Source organism: Podarcis cretensis (assembly GCF_951804945.1).
Source record: "Podarcis cretensis genome assembly, chromosome: 10".
Taxonomy (NCBI): Eukaryota; Metazoa; Chordata; class Lepidosauria; order Squamata; family Lacertidae; genus Podarcis; species Podarcis cretensis.
In genome coordinates this window covers 30,379,995-30,403,666 of record NC_137179.1, presented here as the reverse complement: position 1 = coordinate 30,403,666, position 23,672 = coordinate 30,379,995, and the positions used below count along the sequence as shown (strand labels likewise).

General features: G+C 40.8%; 1 protein-coding gene across 2 annotated transcripts; it reads left to right on the top strand.

Annotated features, from left to right (window-relative positions):
• Positions 1–141: 141 nt before the first annotated feature.
• Positions 142–21,821, top strand: FAM227A (family with sequence similarity 227 member A). 2 transcript variants are annotated; one of them, XM_079994579.1, is made up of 17 exons: positions 142–249; positions 1,210–1,275; positions 1,706–1,843; positions 3,755–3,840; positions 4,386–4,455; positions 6,811–6,875; positions 7,399–7,545; positions 9,271–9,372; positions 10,644–10,748; positions 11,303–11,426; positions 12,723–12,830; positions 14,518–14,588; positions 15,099–15,171; positions 16,171–16,289; positions 18,102–18,259; positions 20,573–20,722; positions 21,637–21,821. In XM_079994579.1, the coding sequence occupies exons 3-17, from the start codon at positions 1,723–1,725 to the stop codon at positions 21,758–21,760; spliced, it is 1,623 nt and encodes a 540-aa protein (XP_079850705.1). In that variant the 5' UTR covers positions 142–249; positions 1,210–1,275; positions 1,706–1,722; the 3' UTR covers positions 21,761–21,821. The 2 variants fall into 2 exon arrangements, with proteins under 2 accessions (XP_079850705.1, XP_079850704.1); XM_079994578.1 differs by lacking the exon at positions 1,210–1,275.
• Positions 21,822–23,672: the final 1,851 nt, after the last annotated feature.

Sequence of the window (23,672 nt, the reverse complement as noted above, 5' to 3'; positions counted from 1 at the left end):
TAATGCTACCTTTTAGAGATGCATAAAGGTTCAATAAATAAATGGTTTGCTCCGAGTAGTTGCCACGGTGAGGGAAGAACGCTCAGAGAGGAGGACATAAAAGGGCCCGTTGTGGGCGTGGTCGGCAGAGAATCCGGCGTGATTGGAGGGGCAGGGAGCATTTTTGATATCGGCCCTCTTGGGGTCCGGAAGAAACAAACAGGGTCCCACAGCTGCGTGGGCAAGGACTCTTCCCGCCCTTTCACTCCGGTGCGTATGGGCGCCCCTGTGTTACTTGATGCTATGTAACACCCGAATAAGTTGGGAACGTCGTTTTTTCACGTCGACCATCAACGTCTTTTTTTTTGATGAGCCTCTATAAGCTTCCCAAAGGAAAGACGGGGGAGATCATCATACATGGACTATTACTGTTCACTTTGTTGCTCTCATTTTGCTGGCATTTTCTTCACAGTCTTAATCTGGCGACCAATCTGGGAGATCTGCATCGGCAAAGCTCTGCATGCCTGGTGGACAGTTCTTCCCTTAATTCAGCCTAGGCCATATCAACACCCATGACTGTTAAAAGTAGTATTGTGCTTTAAATGCCTGGTGCAGATGTGGTGTGAACTGGTAGTTTTCTTATCGACAGTTTTATGTTGCTACTGATTAATTTTGAAATAGCTGTACATTTCCTTGTAGGAAAGGTTCTCCCAAGCCCTTGGTTATTTTGTCTGCCCCTTTCCCAGTTCTACATTGTTCTTTTTGAGATGGGGCAATCAATTTTATACCATGCATTAGCTGCAGCATTGGCACATATAGAAGGTCATTAAGGTATTTCAGTTTCATGTTTTAATTTCCTGGTGATCACCATCATGGAATTTACAGTTTGTTTTTCTAAGAGTGTGCAGAAGTGATTAAAACATAACAAACCTCTTCCTCCCACCCTATCCTGACCCATTTCACCTTTGGATAAACATGCACAGGATCGGGCTGCACATTGATATGCAAAGCACTCCAGTACTGGACACGTTTTCTTGGAAATAAAGTTGCCAAATTGTGTAGAGAATACACCTGTGCAATGTAATGATACTTTTAGGCTGATTAGAATTTGCACATTTTTACTCAGAAGGAAGTGTATATAATGTAGCCTCAGAATGCTAAAATACACATTTTTTTATATTTGAAAAAATTATAATCAAAGGTAATACAATTTTATGTGTCTCTTCACAGTTTGAATGAAAAAGTAACACTAGCAAGAAAACTAATGTGTGTGACAGAACAAGAAACAAAATTCTGGTAGCTTCATAAAATCCTGATACTTTGCTATCCCTCCGTGCAGTGGAGAACAATGCAGTTAATAGTTGTGATTTTCAGGCTTGAAATTTCTTCTGGGAATACCTAACTACAGCTAGAATTCCAAATTGCTGCCTCTGAGTTGGCAGCTGTAATTACTACAAATTAAGGAAGACAAATTAGAATAATTTTCCCCATGGGACCCTTTCTTACTAAGCTATATTTGGTGGAGGGGAGTGGGGCAGAAGTGTTATATTTATAAAGTAACCCTTTTGGTATCCGCATGAGGAACGCTAAAAAGGTTAAATCAGCTCAAGCCAATAATTGGAAAAGTTAATTTAAGTGTGATCATGCTTTGGGAACAAAATAGCAAGCAAGTTTGTGGGGAAATGTGTGTTTAATATAAATGTGTTGTCTCCACTTTATTTTTTAGGATTTAGTAATTTCAAGATGCAATTTGTAACTATTAAATCATTTGTGAGCCCTTTAAAGGGATTCTTGATATTGCCATCAGCAACCCAAGAAAAAAAAAGAGACGCCGTCACTTGCACATTAGATGACAAACCACGATGTATCCTTTGTTCCTATAGTTAATAATGTATGTGTAAATAAATATATAGCTTGTATCAAATATATCTGTTTTACTTTTGCTTTAAAGTGTTTGGGTAATACTTATTTGGAACTTGAACGTCATTTTTTTGAGTTTTGGAGAAATCTTGAGTCATCATTGGGGTTGCCATATTTCAAAGAGTAAAATTCCTGACACCCACAAAGTTGTGGAACTTTTTTGGAGAACAAACCTACATTGTTGAGCTTTTTTTGGGAAACCTAAACCAAAACAGTCATTTTAAGCTTTTTGAGCTGTTCCATTGCTTTTTCCATCATGTTGCCATACATCTGGGTTTTCCCTGACATTCAACAAAATTCACCCCCGACACCATTTTTACACCCTAAAAACCAGGACATGTCAGGAATTTTCCTGATGTATGACAAACTTGGTCATCATCCCCAAACCTAGATACTTGGTCATGAAAAAAAGAAATATAATTGCAATCAGTCTTTCATGATAGTTGTGTGAGTTGAAATAAGGAAATACTATTATTTGTCTTGCATCTAGTGGGGCAGCAAGCAGCATGTGGTCAAAATTAGGCAGTCAGTTGAACACTTGTTGACTCAACATACACATAAAAAGGTAAAGGTAAAGGTACCCCTGCCCGTACGGGCCAGTCTTGACAGACTCTAGGGTTATGCTATAGGCCGGGAGCCAGCGCTGTCCGCAGACACTTTCGGGTCACGTGGCCAGCGTGACAAGCTGCATCTGACGAGCCAGCGCAGCACACGGAATGCCATTTACCTTCCCGCTGGTAAGCAGTCCCTATTTATCTACTTACACCCGGGGGTGCTTTCGAACTGCTAGGTTGGCAGGTGCTGGGACCGAACGACGGGAGCGCACCCTGCCACGGGGATTCGAACCGCCGACCATGCGATCAGCAGGTCCTAGGCGCTGAGGTTTTACCCACAGTGCCACCCGCGTCCCGCCAACATACACATAACACATTGCTTAAAAAGTTGGGCTCCACCTTCACACTCTGCCGAGCAGTAGCAACATTCCTTTAGAAGACATCTGAAGGTAGCCCTGTATAGGGAAGCTTATTAATATTTCATGTTTTGTTATGTTTTTATATATGCTGGAAGTCCCAAGAGTGGCTGGTTTGTGGGGGGGCTAGATTCCCCTAAATTCCGGTGTGCCAGATCCTCCCAATAATTCCTGGATGTAGTAAAAGTCAGAATTAATCAAGATTTGATTAAATTTTGCCAAACATAGAAATCTCCTGGATTTAGCTATGCTAAGGAGCCAAGCCAGCTTTGCAGAGCTAGCTAGATGGGCCATTAGCAGAGGACACAGACCAGTCATGGACCATCAAGGAAACCATCAGAGGTCAAGACTGCCAGGCAAGAAGGAGTGGGTATTCTTTGTTGAGTGCTAGTGGGCTAGAATTAGGGTTTCAACTTTGAATGATGTAGACTGTGGGTAGGTCCTTTGAGTCAATTAGCAGCAAGAAGGAGAAGGAGGGGCAGAACTCCATGTGAGTTGGGGATAACAAGCTGGAACTAAGAATCACAGAAGGTGGCTGTCCTTTGAAACCAATGCTGCACTTAAGGGGGAAGTCAGACCCTCATAGGATGTGAATGCCCTGCAATCGCTCCATCTAGGTCCAGGTTGTATATGTGTAATAAAACCATATATCATAAAGACACCACAGTCTCTGTTGTGCCTCAAAAGGTAATACAGACCCTAGTAAGCATGTCTGCAACCCCTGGAATTTCATACCATTCAGGGAGATTGGGGTGGTGTGTAGCAGTTTATAAAATAAATATAGCATTTAAGTGATGGCAATAGGAGGTTTAACAAAAAGGAGGAGGAAGAATTTTGCATATGCTTTGAAGGTTTTCAAAATATTCCTTAACAAATATCTGGTAGTGTACGTCATTGGCAGCATAGGACAAGTGAACCAGAAAATTTCTCACTTAGAACTGGGTCTGAAAAGATATGACAGTAGTGAAGGAGTGAGTAAAGAAATCTTATCAGCACTTTATACAAGGAATCCCACTGTGTTTTTCTGATGCTACTTCTAAATAATAGATGCTTGGTCAAAGTATATTTCTTAGCCTTTTTGATGACAAACTGAAAATCAGTTGTTGCTGCTGTTGTTGTTTTTTTAAAGCGGAGGTGAAGTCCTAGATCAGCACTAATATAACTGTGTTGAACCAGAGAATAGGAGACATCAGGTACAATGATTCTATCGCACCAGCTAGGTCTAAATGTTGCAAGTTTTTGAATCCCCATATTTTTCATGCACATATATTTATTGACAAGATCTTCTAGTTGTCAAATATTTTATTTTACTCACATTTCTAATCCTAATTTCAAATACATTTCTTAGGTTCCTGAAGAATGTTCAGGTTTTAACTGAAACTCAGTGTTAAAAGAATTACAAGATAGTGAGGGAATTAATAATGCCTCTCTTATTGAATACAAAGAAGGTAAATTCCAGGACCTTGGTAGGAAGTTAGTGCCTAACCACCCTTTTCCATTATTTTTCTCATTGAAGGTAATTGGGGAAATGGGGCTCAAGAGACGCAAGACATCCAGAAAAGTATCGAGATCAGTTAGGGCAAAAGGTATGCATTAATACTACCAAATATGAAATGGAGGCTCTAACCCCTTTAAAATGATGTTATTGTTAGAACATATTTATTCGAGTAAATTTGTATTTTGTCCTGTAGTTCAGACATGCCAAACCATGATTTGTGCTAACTGCGGTTAGAACTCTTGGCAATAAATCACCGTCCGCCAAGTTGTTGCGTGGATAAATAGGGACCTCCCATAATCTCTGCCCTAAGGAAGGATTAGAGAGGGAGATAAATATTACCATTTTGTCTTACTCTTTCTCCAAGGCACTGAGGTTGGAATACATGGCTATTCGGCTCCACACTGCCATCACCATTTTATTCTCTTTTTGTGTCCCAAAATACTGAACAACTTGGGAGTGTGAGAAGAATCTGGTTATAGAGGAAAAAATTATCAGTGAGCGTTAGCCTGAATTTGTAAAGGGTTTTTTCCCCTGATGTCCAGGGACAGACATGGATAAGATTTAGTAATAACAAAAACAGGTCATGAGATGTCATGACTCGCAACAATCAGGTTTCCCAGTGCAGAGTTGCAGTAGAATCAGTTGAGCATCTTAGCCAGTCAAAGTACATTTAAGAAAGTAACTGTGTTCCTGGCATGGACTGAGCTTAGATATATTGGAAAATACAAAAGAAGGTGCTGAATTTAATTAGGGAAGAGGATGCTTATTGGAGGGAAGCTCTTACTTGCAGAGGATAATTTATGGTCAAATCAGGGCTTTGAACTAGGCACTGGGGATTTCATTAAGCAAATACAAGCATAATACTGGTCACTGCAGGGAAATTCCCCTTTATGGTAGGCCACTTGGGGAACTTCGGTGGGAAGCTTTGGGAACCCCCCTCAATAAATGATAATTAATTCAATTTGAGTTTTCTCTGATTACTTATGTTAGTGTTATGCTCTTTGCTCAGAGCAAAACCCTAGCGAATATACCGTATTTTTCGCTCCATAGGACGCACTTTTCCCCCTCCAAAAATGAAGGGGAAATGTGTGTGCGTCCTATGGTGCGAATGCAGGCTTTCGCTGAAGCCTGGAGAGTGAGAGGCATTGGTGCGCACCGACCCCTCTCGCTCTCCAGGCTTCAGGAACCTATCCACAAGCCTTGCAAGCCCGGCGGGAGTTCCCGCGAGCTCACGAGGCTTGCGGGCAGCAGCCTGCAGCCCCAGCGAGTGTCCACAAGCCTTGCGCGCCCGGCGGGAGGTCCCGCCGAGCGCACGAGGCTTGGGGCGGCAGCCTGTTGCCCGAAGCACAGGGAGCCCTCCGGAGGGTTCCCCGTTCTTCGGGCGAGTGTCTGCAAGCCTTGCGCGCCTGGCAGGAGCTCCCGCCGGGCGCGCGAGGCTTGGGGCGGCAGCCTGTTGCCCAAAGCACAGGGAGCCCTCCGGAGGGCTCCCCGTACTTGGGCGAGTGTCTGCAAGCCTTGCGCGCCCGGCGGGAGGTCCCGCCGGGCACGCGAGGCTTGGGGCGGCAGAAGGGTCTCCTTCTGTTCCTTCTCCAGGTTCGCTGAAGGGCAATGCCCCTTCTCCCTCTCTGCGCAGCACCTCTCCTGTGAAGGAGGGGCGCTGGGCAGAGAGAGAGAAGGTGCAGTGCTCCTTCAGCGACGCGTCTGTCCTGGCTTCTGCTTTAGCCCTGCGCAGCCTCTTTGGGCAGGGGGAGCCTTCATCCCGCTGCCCTGAAGAGGCTTGGCGCGGTTACCCCAGAAGCCAGAACAGCCACACGGTATCCCAGAAGCCAGATCCCTCTTGCTGTTCTGGCTTCTGGGGTTCAGAATAATTTTTTCTTGTTTTCCGCCTCCCAAAACTAGGTGCGCCCTATCGTCCGGTGCGCCCTATGGTGCGAAAAATACGGTACTTAGTCTCAAGGCCTGTTTAGAGTTCCAGTTTAACCAAGCATTGGTTCAGCATGCTGTCCACTATACCACTCTGGCTCCTGGTCATCTGTATGGGCTCACTTCATTCTGGGGTGGCCACAGTACCCACACAAACCACTGACAAATAACAAACCTCCCTTTGCTTGGAATCCATTTGCTATAGTACCATTGGCCAGCTCCCTCGACTAATAAAGCGGGATGAGTGCTGCAACCCCAGAGTCGGTCACAACTGGACCTAATGGTCGGGGGTCCCTTTACCTTTTATAGTACCATTAAAAACTGGCACAGGCATGTGGTGGAGTGCAGTGGAAAGGGGAAAATATGCTACTTCATTTTTCTGGTGGAGCAAAAATATTTGCAAACCACAACCCCAAATCCAGTGCTCTTATTTAACCAATTCATGCGAAAAGGTTGTCCATTTCGTCCTAAAATGCTCTTCAGATGCTAAGGGTGGCCATTTTTTTTCCTTATGCTGTAGAGAGAGACCAGAAGGTGACACAGAAGTTTGGGAAGCATGCTACAGAGAAAATAGCTCAGAAAAAGGTATGATGGCATGTGAGGGATCGGGAGTCATTGATTCCTGTGCATATTAGAGTGCTATATATTAGAAAGATGCAGAATCCTAGATGCTCAGGAAGTATGAGATGAATTGTGATACAAGTGCCTAGGAAGGTCTCATGATGAATCAGATAGTTGGTCTTTTTAATCCATTATACACTCCTATAATAATTGTTTCATTTATATCACTAGTCGTTAGTATTTGTACAGTACAGTGCTTTTGAATGTTCAAAGGTTTTTTTCCACATCCTTTTACTCGCCACAGTCCTGAAAACAAGCTAAGATATTATTAGTACCTAATTCTAGAGGGGGAGCTAAGGCTGAATATGGCACTAGATTTGTTAATAGTTAACCATTGCTGTGTATGAAGGTGATTTTTGTCAGGATTCTGGTGAGTCCCAGAAACTGTGGAATGTCAACAGACTGTCCTTAGAGTGCTCACTGGGTTGAATTGTGGGCAGAGTGTCTTCTTGATTTCTCATGTATTAATTGTTTTTTTAACCCCTAGATGGTAACAGAAAAGGATAAACTTGTGGAATTATATCAATACCCAGGATACTGTAAGGAGAAACCTACACCATTGCCAAATGGAATAGAGCTGAGTGAAATTTTGGAGAAGGTGATTCGTGCCCAGGGTAAAACACCAGTTGGTAAGGTACGCTGCATATCTCAAACATTCAGAAGTTGATAGCAGGCTGGATGAGGGAGGTAGTAGGGGTGAATTGATAATGTAGGGTCATACATGCTTTTTTGATGTGTATTTACGTGGCGCAAGATAGTATAGCTGGAGCAATGTCAGCACCAGGCACCTTCAGGCAGTTGCTAGGGCCACAGCATCCTGACAGGGGTCACATCTGATGACTTCCCTCGCCCTCCCCTTTGTTGGTTTTCCTGGTCTATCACTCTGAACAGCCCCAGGTGGCTCAACCTAGTATCACCCTTGCGGCATTGTGGGCAGTTAAAACTGTGGTTAGACCCAGTTGCTTATGACCGCTTGGAATGCTGTGACTGTGGCTTGGTAAATTAGGGCCACTAACAGAGGACAGAGCTCACTAAAGGACACTTTAACCAGGGCTCCCTTAAACCTGGAGTTGACCCAAGTGTATAATCTGGTACAGGAGTTATGATCTTGCTATAATAGCCATGGTTAATTGGACTGAGAATGAGCATTGTTCCTGCCTTCTTCCTTCCATTCTTCATTCTCTTTCAAGGCAGAGTTGAAACATCCAGTGTTTCTTATACCTCATTTCCCCATTATATCTCAACTGGAAAACTCTGGTTAATCTTGGACAACAAACCAGGATGTGAAATCAGGGTCTGAAACGTCTAGACCAGAGCTTTCCAAACTGTGAGTCGCGACACATTTGTGTGTTGAGTGCAGTGTGTTGGTGTGTCACGCGAACACTTCCTGCGCCCCTCCCAGGGCTGGAGAGGGGTTAGTTTAACCTCTGGTTTGCTAGTAAAACTGAATTACTGTGTCATGAAATGATGCATGTCCCAAAAGTGTGTCACCAACATGAAAAGTTTGGAAAGCTCTGTTCTAGACCATCAGGAGCATTGCTAGGCCTTTGAAAGACTTGGGGCACAGCCAATCACACATATTTGCGTAAAATTTGCATGTACTGATACTCATTATGGATTCATATTTGAGCTGACCTTCAGCAGGAAAGCCACCCTGTAAGCAAAGTAACAATTTAAAAAAAAAAAAGGGGGGGGGAGAGAAGATACAGGAGAGCCAGAATCCAGTACAAAAAATCAAAGGTTCAGGCTCCTTAGACCATGCTCCTTAGACCATGAAGAGTCTTTTGGCACCTTAAAGATTAACAGATTTATTATGGCATAAGCTTTCATGGACTGGAATTCAGTTCATCAGATGCATGAAATTTAATCCTAAATTGGCAGGCATACATACACACCATGTGGGTTTTCCAGACTGGAGTTAAATAATGTAAATGTGTCATTGAGATGTTGCAAACAGATTGTTGGCAACAGCTTTTTTTATAAAAAAAAACTTACTGGATTTTCTATAGAAAGCGTAAATTTGGATTAAATTGGGAACAGGGGTAGACCTGCCTTTTGATGACTATGAATTATGTGGGCATTACGAAAAAAAAAGCTTGCAAGGATGAGGAGCACTCATCCCATAATAAACACTAGTTTGGATGTACCAATAGTATGGAGCCAGGACTGAAGAGGAGTGAGGTCAGAGGAAATGAAAATGTAAAAGTAAGCAACAGTAATAATTACACAAAAGCAAAAGAGTTACAATTAACAAGGCCATGGTGATACATTTATTGTTCAGCTAATTAACACATGCAGTATGATCAAAATCCATAATCTTGATTTAAGACCATTATATTCCTGTTTAATTTCTTTAAAGACACGCTGGGCTTCAAAGATGCTGCAAAAGTTTCTCGATGCGCCATGTATCCAAGCTATTTTGCTGGACAGTTTCTGGTGGCAGTTTCTGCACTTGTATCATGTAAGAATAAAGGCTGAATATTGGGGGCTTGGAAGATACTTTTCCTCCTGATTTTTCGTTTCTGATTTGCAGGTGCTCAGTTTCTTTAGCGACAGTGCATTTCTCTTTTAATGCTAGTCCCAGTGCCAGCCCAGCAATTGCAAATGAACATTCCAGATTTTTTTTATTGCATTGCAGAGGCACAAAACACCTGTAACTTCTGCTTTGGACCTGCTTGCTAGCCTCACTTTCAGTGCCACACAGGGATGGCCTACCCATTAAGTCATTAAATAAGAACAGACTGTCTTGCATCATCTTTCAGGGATGCTTTAGACATGCTCTTTATTGGGCATTCTTGATGTTTTGTGTCGGGGCAGTTATACACAGTCCTGCTTTCAATGCAGTTTGTGCCTGGATAAGTTTCAGGGTAGACATACTGTTTCCAGTCAGTGCATGTCTCGTAACTTCCTGCTGAAATCCTGTAACTTTTCTAGTCTGTTTTTGTTTTTTTGTTTTTTTGTTTTTTGGTCCTGCTTTTGTTGCACTTCAGTGCAAGAACGCCCTTCAAGATGGCCATCATGCAATAGCATTGGAGATGCATTGGCAAACAGCTAATAAAGCAGACTGGTGTGTAGATGATCCAGTATAAATCCATCACTAATGCACAAATGCATTGAATCAATGGCATTTTGCAGAATACACCAGCCTACCCACCCACACAAACCAGTCTGGAGGGAGGGCCCCTTATATTTAGACAACTGCCACATAGCATCCTTCGGTCCAATGCCTGTCCTGCTTTTCTTCGTTATGTAGCCAGTTCTTTCTTTTAAGTTATTTATCATTTTTTATAATAGTATTATTTATAATCACAGGAATTCACAAAGCAGCCAACAACAACAAAAAAATCACAATGAAACCTTTAAAACATTAGCAAAGGAAACAGTTTAACACAGAAACCAGTATAATAGCATTATCAAATCATGATAAAAGCTAATGCTTTTAGAGTTGATGTTTCGCTTATCAGAGATACCTCGGTCTCAGACAAATTAACACTATATGTCTGCAGTAGCCCTTAGTATTGTGCCCAATATCAAATCAGAAGCCAATTCACTACTGTGAACTCAAGCTAATGGTCTGGCAGCTGTATTTTGAACCAGGTGAAGTTTCTGTATGCTTTTCGAAGGCAGTCTCATGTATAAGTAGCTTTCATTTCACTATGTGTATGTTTGTAGTTTATCCTACCTTTCTGAAGCCTCATTGCAAATGCCTCACCTTTATTTCTTTCCCAATAGCCAAATCAAGAGATTCAGGGACATTTGTTCGAACGCATTTCAGAAAATTATTCTCGCATTCTGTTGGGCTGTCACAAGGTTGCCAATCAGGAACACATCCTTACAGTAAGTATGAAAAAAATCAATAAAGGGATAACAGGTTTCAAGCAGGGAAACTCCCATTTGTGCCAATGAGAGATATTTTCCGAATACTAATTTTCACCCTGATATTGCTTACTGTTATTGTGCTGGGGACGCTTAACCTTCCCCTATCCTTGTACAGTGGTACCTCGGGTTACAAACACCTCAGGTTACAAACACTTCAGGTTACAAACTCTGCTAACTTGGAAGTAGTACCTCGGGTTAAGAACTTTGCCCCAGGATGAGAACAGAAATTGTGCTCCCGCGGTGTGGCGGCAGCAGGAGACCCCATTAGCTTAAGTGGTACCTCAGGTTAAGAACGGTTTCAGGTTAAGAACAGACCTCTGGAATGCATTAAGTTCGTAACCAGAGGTAACACTGTACTGTGGTGACAGTGACAACCACTCACCTGACCTGGTATTTAGTATTTCAAAACCCACAGCATGATTGTGGATCACATCATTAACTTAACATGTTAACAGTTAACAGTTGCAGTTAACCAATTTATTTGAGCTTTGATTTCCCCTGCCTTGATTTAGGTTTTCCCTTCACTGCTGAGTCAAGCTGTGTACACCTGCTTCTGCTACTGTTTCTCAAGGTCCTGGTTCAATACACATGAATTCAAGGCTGGGCTCTGTGATATATTCTCCGAGTGGCTGCGAGGTGAGATGGCCTGTTCTCCTTGCTTATGAAGGGAGCTGTATAGACTTTGATTGGAGATCCATGTTTCACACCATGCAGTAATGTTTATGGCAGTGCTTTTTTCTGGGAGGACACAGGGGTACGCATACCCCTAAACGTTTTATGAATCTTTGTACTTTTGTCCATTTACTGTATTTATTTCCCCCCGATTTGAACTATAAAATGGTGATTTTCTTGAGTCAAAATGAGAGTACCCCTAAACATTTTTTAAGGAAAAAAGTACTGTTTTTAGCAATCCTTCAACATAACATAACCAGCAGTTAGCTGCCACCCCCTTCCCCTCTTTGAGTCACATTCAGTCAAGAAATGTGTCTCATCTTGACATTTTTGAGCTGTCCTTAGGCTTCTTTCTCTTACCCTACAGTCGAATCCAAATAATCACTTGACTAGTCATAAGTTCCAGAGAAGAGCCATGTTTGCTGTAACAAAAGCAGCTAGCAGTCCTGTAGTACCTTAAAAGAATTAACACATTTATTAAGGAATATACTTTTGTGGATAAGGATGCAGTTCATCAGATGATCAAAGTTTATGCCACAATAAACCAGTTAGTCTTTAAGGTGCTATAAAACTCTGTGTTGTTTAAGCTACTTATATGTGCCCAAGGGGGAATTTGCAGTTGTATTTGTTAAACAGCCGTTCTCCGTGCCACTTTGGAAATGGTTTTGGAAAGTGAGGCATCTTTCAGAAGCAGTTTGCAATATGGCATGAAGGCATTAAAAAGCGAAGAACCCATTGGGCATGCTTCAGTTCTTGGGTGGAGGCTGTCTTTTTCCAACATAAAACATAATCATACATAGTAAAGGTAAAGGGACCCCTGACCATTAGGTCCAGTCATGATCGACTCTGGGGTTGCGGCGCTCATCTCGCTTTATTGGCCGAGGGAGCCGGCGTACAGTTTCCGGGTCATGTGGCCAGCATGACTAAGCCGCTTCTGGCGAACCAGAGCAGCACACGGAAATGCCGTTTACCTTCCCATCGGAGCTGTACCTATTGGTCTACTTGCACTTTGACGTGCTTTCAAACTGCTAGGTTGGCAGGAGCAGGGACCGAGCGACGGGAGCTCACCCCGTCACCGGGATTCGAACCGCCAACCTTCTGATCGGCAAGTCCTAGGCTCTGTGATTTAACCCACAGCGCCACCCGCGTCCCAGTCATACATAACACTGTCCAATAAGTTACGATTTACTGTGTATAGATGATAATAACGAGTGCATTCTTTTGCTTCTCACTATCTGTCCTCCCCCTCACCCCATATAGGTAGCTTGAATGCACCAGGGAGTTATACTAAATGGGATTATTCCCAGTTGGAGCCAGAGCGATCCAGAAGAGAAGATTTGCTGTCTGGAAAAGGAAAATTAGGGACTGGTAAGTCAAGATGAGCAAATCTTTTAATTTCAGTTTCTCATTTTTCAGATAATAAGTTTAGTTCTCTGCAATTCCACATCAGTTTGCAATTTTTTTAAAAAAATGCATGAAAAGTCATCAGAATGTATGTCGCTTTCTCCTAATATTTACATTTTTGTATGCAATTTTATTTAGTTAGTTTCAACTTTCTGTTTAAGGATGCTTTAAAAATGGGCATTTTGGGTAGGGGGGGAGGGTGCCTTTTGGTTGCTTGTTTTTTAATGTATTGACAATTGGGAGAAATTGATAAGTGATGTAGAATTACTGGAAGCTGTAAGAAAGACTTGTAACAATGCCCAGTGTGCCTCTTAATATTTGGCGTCTTTTACAGATGTTGCTGGTATGTGTTTCGTTGTTGTTGTTGTTGTTGTTGATGATGATGATATCCTGCTATTTCTCCAAGGAATTCAAGGCAGCACACAGGGTTTTTCTGCTCCCTTTTACTTTCTCACATCAATCCTGTGAACTAGGTTCGGCAGAGAAGCAGTCAATGGTCCAAAGTTTTTCTTATGCCTGAGTGAAGATTTGACTCTGGGTCATCCTAGTCCAACATGCTAAGCCAGTGGTAGGGAATGTCTGGCTTATGGTCCTAATTAGGAAGTGCCTGCCAATTTGGGAACTTCCTTTCTCTAGTTGGGAAAAACGGGTTGGATTCAAAATGGAGCATTTGCAAAGGATAAAATTCTGCAGTTTCATACTTGGAGAAGGCAGTTTGAATGCATATATTTGCACATGTATGCAATCCTATTGTGCATTTCCAATCTCTTAACCATTTCTGCACCAGCACAGATTGTGGTGCCATGGACTCACTATAGTGGGTAAGCGTAGTTTTGTAAAGAATCTTTCTTGGGTTTTTTCTGTTGGAGGCAGTATTTGCAAATTGCTTTTAAGAGGATTTTCCTCTCCTTAAGGTTCATTATTGTGGGTTGTATTCCAGTACTGGGCAAGCAGAATACCACTTGCACAGTGGGAATTTTGTTTCACCTGTGCATTCTGCAGATCTGCTTTGGAGGGTCTCACAATGTTCGAGAGCTGATTTTGAGCAGGGCGGGCTGGAGGGCACAGGAGAAAAAGTTCCATTGTGTGCATGTAACTCTGCTACTTGAGTAGAGCTGTAGTATTGGATACAGCCCTGTGTAATCAACATGTCTGCTTCCAGGAGGTCTGATATAGTATATTTGTGGTGTAGGAGGATATTCAGTTCCAGGTACAATAGATCAGAGGACTGTCTTTCCTAGAGTTGGCATCCAGCTGTGAAGGGAGCACTGCCTTTATTCACTTCCCTGTTTTGATGGGATTTACCCCCTTGGATCAGCAAAATATTCAAGTGTTCATGATTGTTCAGCTCGTACCTGGCTAGTTTAGAACCATTTGGGTTCAGCTTCCATGTGAGCCTCGTAACTGATGGTGTAGGAAGGAAGATGGCTATGTACTGCTAGGGTAGAGGATAGCCTTACATAGGTAGAACCCTCATCATTTCAATAGGATTCTGAGAAATCCCCCAAAGGACCAAACTTCATATGTAAGAAGTATAAAGTATGCATTGTGGACAGTGTGTTCTGTGTCCCAGGCAGAGAGAAAATTCCCTATTCACCCAATCATAGGTAATAAGGAAATAATTTATAATAAGCAACTTTGATTTCCACAGGCTGTGATATTTCCTTTAGCAACTATGTGTTACCTGGTTCTACACGGAAGCACCCATTGACACTCCGAAAGGTAATAGGTTATTTCATTTGTAAGCATCAGTATAGGGGCTGTTAATATGGGCAAAGTGTTCTAAAGATAGACGAAAGATTATACCAGAGCAGGTGGAGGATCAACTCATAGAATCATAGAATTGTACAGCTGGAAGTGACTACAAGGATCATCTAGTCCAACAGGAATCTTGCCCTACTTGGGGCTTGAAGCCATGACCTTGAGATTAAGAGTCTGGTGCTCCTATCGATCGAGGCATTTGCTCATATGACTTAAGGTCTATAAGCCCCATGGTACAATGATTTTAAGAAAATAGTACCAGTAACTCTTCCCAATGCTGTGTTGCATTTGGTAAATAAGAGTGAGTGCTGATCTATTAAAAAGAAATGAAAAATGCTACCTGAATAATGTCCCAATATTTAAAGTCCTTTCCTCCTTTTTAAAATCTCCAAACTTACTCCTCCCCACCCAAATTTAATATGTAAAAACATAAATGTGGTATGATTTTTTTCTTCTTCTCTTGTGATCTAGAAGCATACAGCCATTAAAAAAGTCAAGAAGTCTGTCTCCAGGAAAAAAATTCAAAAGCAGTTTCCTTTGGAAGGTAATACAGTGAAAAATTTGATAAATGTATGCAAGATCTGTTGTAAACATTAGAGTCCTCCATTGCGCTAACAGCACTGATGTGGCATGCTTTTTCCAAGTGAGTGTATGGAAGCGTGTGTTGTCATGACTCATAAGTAATAGATGTAGATAAATTACAGTGGTACCTCAGGTTACATATGCTTCAGGTTACAGACTCGGCGAGAAGCCAAGTTACAGAGAACCAGGCAGGGGGCCTTCTCGGTAGTGGCACCCGCCCTGTGGAACGCCCTCCCACCAGATGTCAAAGAGAAAAACAACTACAGTGGTACCTTGGGTTAAGAACTTAATTTGTTCTGGAGGTCCGTTCTTAACCTGAAGCTGTTCTTAACCTGAGGTACCACTTTAGCTGATGAGGCCTCACACTGCTACTGCACCGCCACTGTGCAATTTCTGTTCTCATCCTGAAGCAAAGTACTTAACCCGAGGTACTATTTCTGGGTTAGCGGAGTCTGTAACCTGAAGTGAATGTAACCCAAGGTACCACTGTACCAGACTTTTAGAAGACATCTGAAGGCAGCCCTGTTTAGGGAAGTTTGTAATGTTTAATAGGTTATTGTATTTTTATATTCTGGTGGAAGCTGCCCAGAGTGGCTGGGGAAACCCAGCCAGATGGGCGGGGTATAAATTATTATTATTATTATTATTATTATTATTATTATTATTATAAATCTCTCCTTTGGGTAAAGCATGGAATGTTCTCTCATTTCTTCATATATTAAGTGTATGGGCTCCCAGTAAAACGAGGCTGTATTTTAAGCTGTATTTTAATCAACTGTTTTTTTTAAAATGTTTTTATTGTATTTTATATTTAGTGTTAGCCACCCTGAGCCTGGTCTTGGCCAGGGAGGGCGGGGGTATAAATAAAAAGTTGTTGTTGTTGTTGTTAGTCATTCTTTTTAAATTAAGAGACAGCTTACATAACAACTGAGAAGCTTTTTCTCCCTCCCCCAACCCCTAGAAAAAATGAGTCTATATTTTCACTCTTTGAGGACTACAGAGGATGATGAGCAGCATTCATCACAGAAGCATCAACGCTCATCAAAAAAGAAACTGAAGATTGCTTTGCTTCCTCGAGAGGTAATGTAATTCATGTAGAGGGGACATTTTAAAATAGCACAATTACTTGAGGATAAGATAGTAACATATCCCTACTGCTTATACAGATGTCCTTTGAATTCAATACAGATGATATTATTATTATTATTATTATTATTATTATTATTATTAATTTTATTTATACCCTGCCCTCCCCAGTCAGGACCTAGCTCAGGGCGGCTAACATCAGAATATATAATACATTAAAAACATAGAATCAAACAATCAATTAAAATACAACTTAGAATCAAGCTAAGGTCAAATAAAATCAGATGGCAACCCATGAATTATAACTATAAGGGTTGGGAACATTAAGTGCTTGGTAGGCCCAACTATTTGTTCTGGGCTTATATGGGCCAGTGGGAAGAGTTTCGGAGGCCACTTACATGCAGGGTCTTATAAAAGGATCTTACAGAAGGAGAGGGGGGTCAAACTGGGCCCCGACCAAAGGCATGGCGGAATAGCTCCATCTTACAGGTCCTGCGGAAAGATGTCAGATCCTGCAGGGCCCTGGTCTCTTGTGACAGAGCGTTCCACCAGGCTGGGGCCAGTGCTGAAAAGGCCCTGGCTCTTGTCGAAGGCAGTCTAACTTCCTTGAGGCCTGGGACCTCCAAGGTGTTATTATTTATGTAAGGTCCTCCGCGGGGCCATAATAGGAGAGGCGGTCCCATAAGTACGAGGGTCCTAGGCTGTATAGGGTTTTAAAGGTTAAAACCACCACCTTAAAGGATACAAGCTTAATGAGGATGATTATTCTGAGACACAAAAATCAGGAGTGAAACAGAAAAGAAGCATCTTGAATGAGCAGTTATGTCAATCAGAGAACAGTCCCAAATTATCTGTGAGCTGATTCACATTTGAAAACTACCCACATGGACATATGAGGGGCCACAGCCAGGCTGACCACAAGACATCACTCATGCAGAAAGACTCTGTAACCTCCAAAGGGGCAAGTTTAAAAAAATGCTAGTGGAACCACAGAAAATGTGAATCCATGCACATACATGCCATTTATGCAAAAAGCATCTGCGAGCCCTGCTCAGCCATGAGACAACCCTTCCCATTATTGAGGGGCTCACATTAGGATATTAAATGTAGCAAACTGTAAAGGTGAGGTTGCTACATTATTGTGCCAATGAAAAATCTGTAGGAAATCAAATATTAGGGATACAATAATGTATCTTCTAGATCTAGAAGAACGATGTATATTTGTAAAACAATTGACATTCAAAAGATATTTCAAATCTTTCCCTTTGGTTTTTGTTGTGAAAATTGGATGCAACAATTCAAGGTTTCTGACCTGAAATGCAACATAAACATGAAATTTTACTGCTTTTGATTTGTTACTTCCCCTGATAGGTTAAAGGAACAAATGCGTCTACATAAAGTATACTGAATTCTGTTGCATATAAAGTGAAATAGAATTAATAGCTGCCGGCTATTACCGAATGTTGAATACTACATGCCTTTTGCCATCAAACGTTAACTGCTGCTGCAAAATTATTGGATGTCAAATTATTGGATTCAAAATGATTGAATATCAAATGGTAGCCGGGGAATGTTTGGAGAATGTTCTCCATCAAAATTCAGGAAGACTTTGAGAAGCTATTTTTTATATTTTTATATTTGAGAAGCTAACAAGGTGTTAGCAGTGGTTGTTGCGGACAGTTCGAATGTATTATCAAAGTTCTGTGATCATTCACTCTGGATGGAAACAATTACAGTTGTGAGATGCTACTACATGCACAAATCTGAGTGTAATAGAAGTAACCACTGTCCTCATTTATCTTCTAGTCACATCCAGCCAGTTCTGGTCCTGAGTACACTTGGCACCACCTGAATATTCATGGTCACTGCCCACTAATTCAGCACTTTCTTCAGAAGCGGAATGCTGTATCAAAGGCAGGATGTGACATATTTTTAAGCAGGAGGGCAATTTGCAAGCCAATACCATATCCTTATGAACTGTTCAAGGGAAATGAGGATGGGAAATTCTTTTATATAGCTACGTTTTTGTTCATGATTCACCAGTTCAGAATTACTTATGTACAGTGTATTATGCAGTATGTTGATCAGTTCATAGCTTATATTTAGGACATTAGACCATTAGGGTTGTTGTTTTAAAAAATGGCCACACTTAACAATTCAAACTAAGCCACATCAAAGAGTCCCGGGTATCAAGGGGTGTAAATATACAAAAGTCATTTTTGACTATGTTCTGGGAATCATGCAGTTCCTCTGAACCTCTGTCAGGAATTCTTGAGTGAGATGATCATGAAGGAAGACAAACTTGAATAACAGTTTGTTCATTGTTCCTGATCTTTCTGTGAAATAATGCAGAACAGTAGCGAAGTACTGGATGTGCTCTCAGTATCTGATGAGTTAGGCCAGATAAGCCTAGCCGAAACCGTGTGCCCTAAATCAATTCTTAGATGCAGGGAAGGATCTGTCAATTTTGGTTCTCTCAGTTTCTCATTTTTCCAACATTAAATTCAGTTCCCAGCATTTCTGCAGGAATTTGTGATTTAAAAAAAAAAATCCTTATGAGAATTATTTGGCAATTTATTGTAAATTTGTCCTAATAAATACCTTTTCCATGTAATTTTGACTATTGTGCACATTTTTTCAAGCAATTTCTCCTAAAGCATTTTTGTGTTATTTTCACTAATATGTTCATTTTAATGTACCTTTTGACCTAATATATGCATTATCTTAAACAGGTGACTTGGTTGGAGAACTGCATTGTGAAATTGGATAAGTGCTAATTCTGAAACATGGCTGTGTTCTTGTTTTCATAGTGTTTTGAAAAGCGCAAATTTGATAAGAGTCACCTTTAAATGCAAACCTGAATCAAATTTCTCTCCCAATTCTCCTTGGGAGACAGTTCAATATAGAAAGGGTTCCCTGAAAGAAGGATGTTTAAAAAACACGTTGTTGTTGTTAGTGGTGGTGGTAGTAGTAGTAGTAGTAGTAGTAATAGTTTTTCCCAGTCTGGGAAAAAGTCCCCACTCAAGGGGACTTACACAGATAAAATAGAACAAATTAAAAATATAAAAAAGTCAACCATTAAAATGTAATTAAAGCAGACATAAAATAGTTCTGCTTCTTAGAGTAGATGGCAACAATTTAGTCAGCAGAGACAAAAAAAGCACAGCTAGATAATGATTTAGGAGCTGATTTTAATATGTTATAGTTAAAGATGCAACATCTCTGTCTGCAAACAAGTTCCCTGTATGGAAGACATGTTCACACTCCCAATATTTTTTTGTCTTTTATTATTAAATAACCAACCTGTGCTGCAGAAGGTTCAAACTTAAGTTTTAAATTCTGAATTATAAAGCAGTTTATCATTTACTAGGGCTGAGGACTTCTGGGTTATAAAGAGCACAAAAGGAACACATGTGTATACCTTTTAGTTTCACTGGATTGCAGCCATTGACTTTCATTGGCCATTTCATGGTCCACTCAAGCCAAATTGCATTCCCAGAAACACACATGGGGCTGTTTCTACCACTGTAATGCAGAAGGTAGGAGGGCATGCAGTTCTTGACTCGGTATTAGTGGTCTTGGGCTCTTATAAAATCCTACTCTGAACCTTCAGTCTACTTTAGACCCATATTTAAAGATAATGGCCCCTATCCAGCGCAGTTATGCATGCTTAAGCCCATTTATTTCAATATATTTACATCTGTGGAGTTGAAATATTTATACCCTGCCTACTAACCAAAGTCCTTGGGAGAGTGTACAATATTGTTAAAATGCTGTACAAAAACAATTTGGATATTAGAGTCCCACTCACTGGGCAGGGCTTTCTCACCCTGGCTGATTTTGATATCTACAGTACTTAGTTCCTTGGCTCCTGGTGGTAGATGCAAGAATTACAGGTGAAGCAAAGGCCTCCCTCACCTTCCAGTCTTTGGATGCCCCAAAGCGGATGAATTTCTGCATCGCACAACAGGTCTTGGAGGAAATAACCCTGGCCTGTAAATGGCTGCTTAAGTAGCCAGATGTTAAGGGTCCTTTGCAGATTGGTGCTTCCTCCCCCAAGCTGCTACTGATGTCCATCTCAACTGGTGTAACAGATTTCTGAAAAATAGTTTTGCATTATCCATAGAGTTGCCATTGACTGAGTTTTATTCCCAGATAATTACAGAATATGCTTCCCCTCACCCCACCCCACCCCACCCCAAAGCTCAGTACATGTTCTCTTTGGTATGCTTGAGGTAAGCAATTGGATTAAAATTTTCCTTTACTTCTGAAATCACGGATTCTGCCCAGACATATGCAGAAGTGATCAAGCAAAGTTTTCAGAGCCTCCGCCAGAGGCACAAAGATTTCATGAAGACTTATCGGAGACACCGGAGAGAAATGAGGAAATTTGATCAACTGAGCAAGTATAACCTGTTGGTTTTCAGGTATTTAAAGAGCTTGTTAAGTACAGCTTTATACATTACAATCTCAACATGAAGGAGACTGGACTGTCTAAGGGCCTTTACACGATCAGCTGTATGCATAGCCAATGCATGGTTGCTGTTTGCTCACACTAAGAACTGTCATGACAGTTCAGATAGCTTAGAATTGTAGCATTGGAAAGGGACCCAAAGGGTCATCTAGTCCAACTCCCTGCAATGCAGAAATCTCAGCTAAATTATCCATGATAGATGGCCATTAAACCTCTGCTTAAAAACCTCCAGTTAAGGATAGTCCACGGCTTCCCGAGGGAAATCATTCCAATGTTGAACAGCTCTTATTGTCAGAAAGTTCTTCCTGCTGTTTAGTCAGAAACTCCATTCTTGTTTTAGACATCCTTGTATTTTTGCTATGTTGCCTTATACTGTAGTGTACAGTTAAACTTGTGCATTTATTGTACCAGTCCACATACTGCCTCTCAGTTTTGTACTTCTATTGCATGGACTTGTCATTTTCCCAGCATTTAAAATTAAATGTTTTACTTGTGATAATCCCTTGTGAGCAGAACAACTCTCCCTGCACATTGTCTGCACAATTGCATTAACTTTTTTAAAAAATTGAAGTTGTGTGCTTTCCCTGTTTATGATGGAGGGCTCATTTAGGCATATTTAAGGATAAACTTCAGTAAGACTATGTCCCTCTCAGCGTGGTTGTCTGTCCTTGTGTTTTATTCATGATGTGCTTATAAAAAATGAGTAATCAGAGTGTGGCTATTTCACTGTAAATGACCATTGTGAAAGTAGCCCTAATTTTCTGCAATGTATTGCAAGGTTTCTCTTCACCTTCCTTAAATTTAATGGCTTTTTCTTTAAATTAATTTCAAGCATAATTAATTACACTTTTTCCCTTGTCACCATAGGCAAGAGATGCTGGAAGAGATGAAAAAGCAGGCCCAAAAGCAGAAAGAGTTGTTTTCTTACCCAGAGGGACTGAGTTCTTCAGACAAGTTTATATGCCACACCCCAAAAGTCACGTTCAACTAACTGACTTGTTAACTTACATGTGGCCCTAGCAATAAATTTAGTTTTCTCTTTTTGAAATGAATGAGACTTAAGTTCAAATTGAATCTATTTGGGAGAAGCTCTTCTATAAACATTGTTACTATCTGCTTTATAAAAAGAATGTTTAAAGGAAATTAACCTAGATTTGGTGCAAAGAGATGTACAAAAGCATTTCTGATTAGAAGCAATTGTAAGGTATAAGGTGAGCACTGGTTGAGAGGGAGTTTCCTTCATTAATTCAGGCATGTCATTTATGTTGAATTCTTTTAAGAGGGGGTTCTCATTTTCATACCACTGTTTGGCCGTGTCCATTTCAATAATATATTGACTATGAACGGGACTTAAAAACAGGGCTCAGATATATCCTAGGCTAGACAGACTAAGTATAAAGCAGGGGTGGGGATTTTGGGACTCTCCATATTTTGCTAGATTACAACTGTCATCATCTCTGATCATTAGCCACACCAGATGGGGTTTATGGAAACTGGAATCCAGCAACCTCTGAAGAATCACAGGTTACCCATGCCTGGTTTAGAGGCACCTGGAAGCTGTCTTTAGAAATTTTATTTTTGCTACCTAGATCTCTATACATCTTCTAGATCTTAGCATACCTTACTTGGCAAGCTATATTTAAGCATATGTGTTTTCTCTTCACCTTATTTTCTGTTTTCATGAAAATCAAATTGTAATATTTACCTTTAAGGGGCAGCATTTTGAAATGTTAAAAATCCCAACCTACGTTGCTTTTGAAAATCTACCATTATGTACTGAAATAATGGCTTTTTGCAATATCTATATATTTAACACTACTCGGTCGTTTACATTATTTCAACAGTGCATTACAACTGTCAGTACTTATTTCATGCAGTTATTCTGAACACAATGAAGAGAAACACTAATTTAGTACACTTCGAAGGTCTGAACTTGTGTTTGACAATATTTGTTTAAAATCATAATTGACTACCTTTTTCAACGATTTCAAAGGCTCCTTAATCAGTGCTGTGACACAAGGCAGTATGTTCTTTCTCTACTTCACATCTTACCCTGCAGCCCAGTGAACTGAATGTGCTGGTATTCAGTGTTGGTGGTCTCAGGGATGCAGCATTTAGTATTTTATGCCCATAAAAGTACTGTGATAAATCTATGGAGTACCTGTGTTTCATTATTATAAATCTATGAAGAATATATCAAATTTAATTTCCCTGAGACATAGTGATTTAGGAAAAAAATTGTAACAGGACATCAGTTCTATCTAGCCCAAGTTTACCTTTTCACATTTTATAATCCCAGCAATAAAAGGAGGAGTTAGAGGATTACATGAGCAATCCTACTAGAATTCTTTTTTCTTTCTTTTTTTTTACAATTAGTTTGCAAAAAACATGCCCAAGTTAACATTTTCTGTCCTTGGAAGAAGAAATCTTTTGGTGTAGTGGTCTTACATAAAATACACAGACATGTAGCAATGTCCATAAAAACATCACCTGCCAACTTCTTAATTCTGAACCAAAAAAGGCAATTATGGTCAAGCTGAGAAATCCTGGCAATGAGCCATTTATTACAGACATTCTGACACAATTTCTTTTAGTTCTGTACCAGAGAAGTAGATACTGGCCTGATCCAGTTTGCCAGATTTCATGCTGTTTTGCATGGACTGAGAAGGTGGTGCCCATCCCCAAATATTTGAAGTTACAACTGCCAATCCTCTTGCAATAGCTACGTTCAACAGTGCGAACTGGAGAGTAAGGCTATGTTTGTGCTCCTACATTTCTGAACCATAGATTTAAGTACTGGGATATAGTCAAGGTGCATATGAAATAGTTTTTAAATTGTGTCTCTAAGCATGTACAGAATACTTTTCCCTCATCACTGAAAAGAATCACATCCCATCAATCCC